The sequence below is a fragment of the Etheostoma cragini genome, chromosome 12, assembly GCF_013103735.1.
Source record: "Etheostoma cragini isolate CJK2018 chromosome 12, CSU_Ecrag_1.0, whole genome shotgun sequence".
Lineage (NCBI taxonomy): Eukaryota > Metazoa > Chordata > Actinopteri > Perciformes > Percidae > Etheostoma > Etheostoma cragini.
In genome coordinates, this window is record NC_048418.1 from 527,029 (window position 1) to 527,684 (window position 656).

The following is a 656-nucleotide window of genomic DNA, read 5'->3' on the forward strand; positions in this document are numbered from 1 at the left end:
GCGTCAAGGACACCTGCTGCAGCCGCGCGGAGGAGGGAAGAGGCTCATGGGAAATAGAGTCCAGAGATAACGTTATCAGCAGGAAGTTCATCCTGAGGGATCACTCTGCAGCTGGCAGAGGTATTCAGACCTGTACCGCAGTACAAGTACTATTACCCCCTGTAGAAGTACTCTGCTACGGTACATGTACTAATACCCCCTGTAGAAGTACTCTGTTACAGTACATGTACTAATACCCTCTGTAGAAACACTTCAGTACAAAGTACTCCAATATAAAGTACTCCAGTATAAAGTACTCCTGTATGAGGTACTCCAGTATAAAGTACTCCAGTATAAAGTACTGCAGTACAAAGTACTCCAGTATAAAGTACTCCAGCATAAAGTACTCCAGCATAAAGTACTCCAGCATAAAGTACTCCAGTATAAAGTACTCCAGCATAAAGTACTCCAGCAAAAAGTACTCCAGTATAAAGTACTCCAGCATAAAGTACTCCAGCATAAAGTACTCCAGCATAAAGTACTCCAGCATAATGTACTCCAGCATAAAGTACTCCAGTACGAGGTAATCCAGCATAAAGTACTCCAGCATAAAGTACTCCAGCATAAAGTACTCCAGTATAAAGTACTCCAGTATAAAGTACTCCAGTATAAAGTAC

General features: G+C 42.1%; 1 protein-coding gene across 1 annotated transcript in view; it reads right to left on the bottom strand.

Moving 5' to 3' along the window:
- The window catches only part of lamc1 (laminin, gamma 1), a 12,918-nt gene extending 12,314 nt beyond the window's left edge, over positions 1–604 (bottom strand). Inside the window, exon 1 of the mRNA XM_034887359.1 lies at positions 237–604. Coding sequence (XP_034743250.1) covers positions 237–604 — 368 coding nt within the window. The remainder of the gene's footprint in view (positions 1–236) is intronic.
- Positions 605–656: the final 52 nt, after the last annotated feature.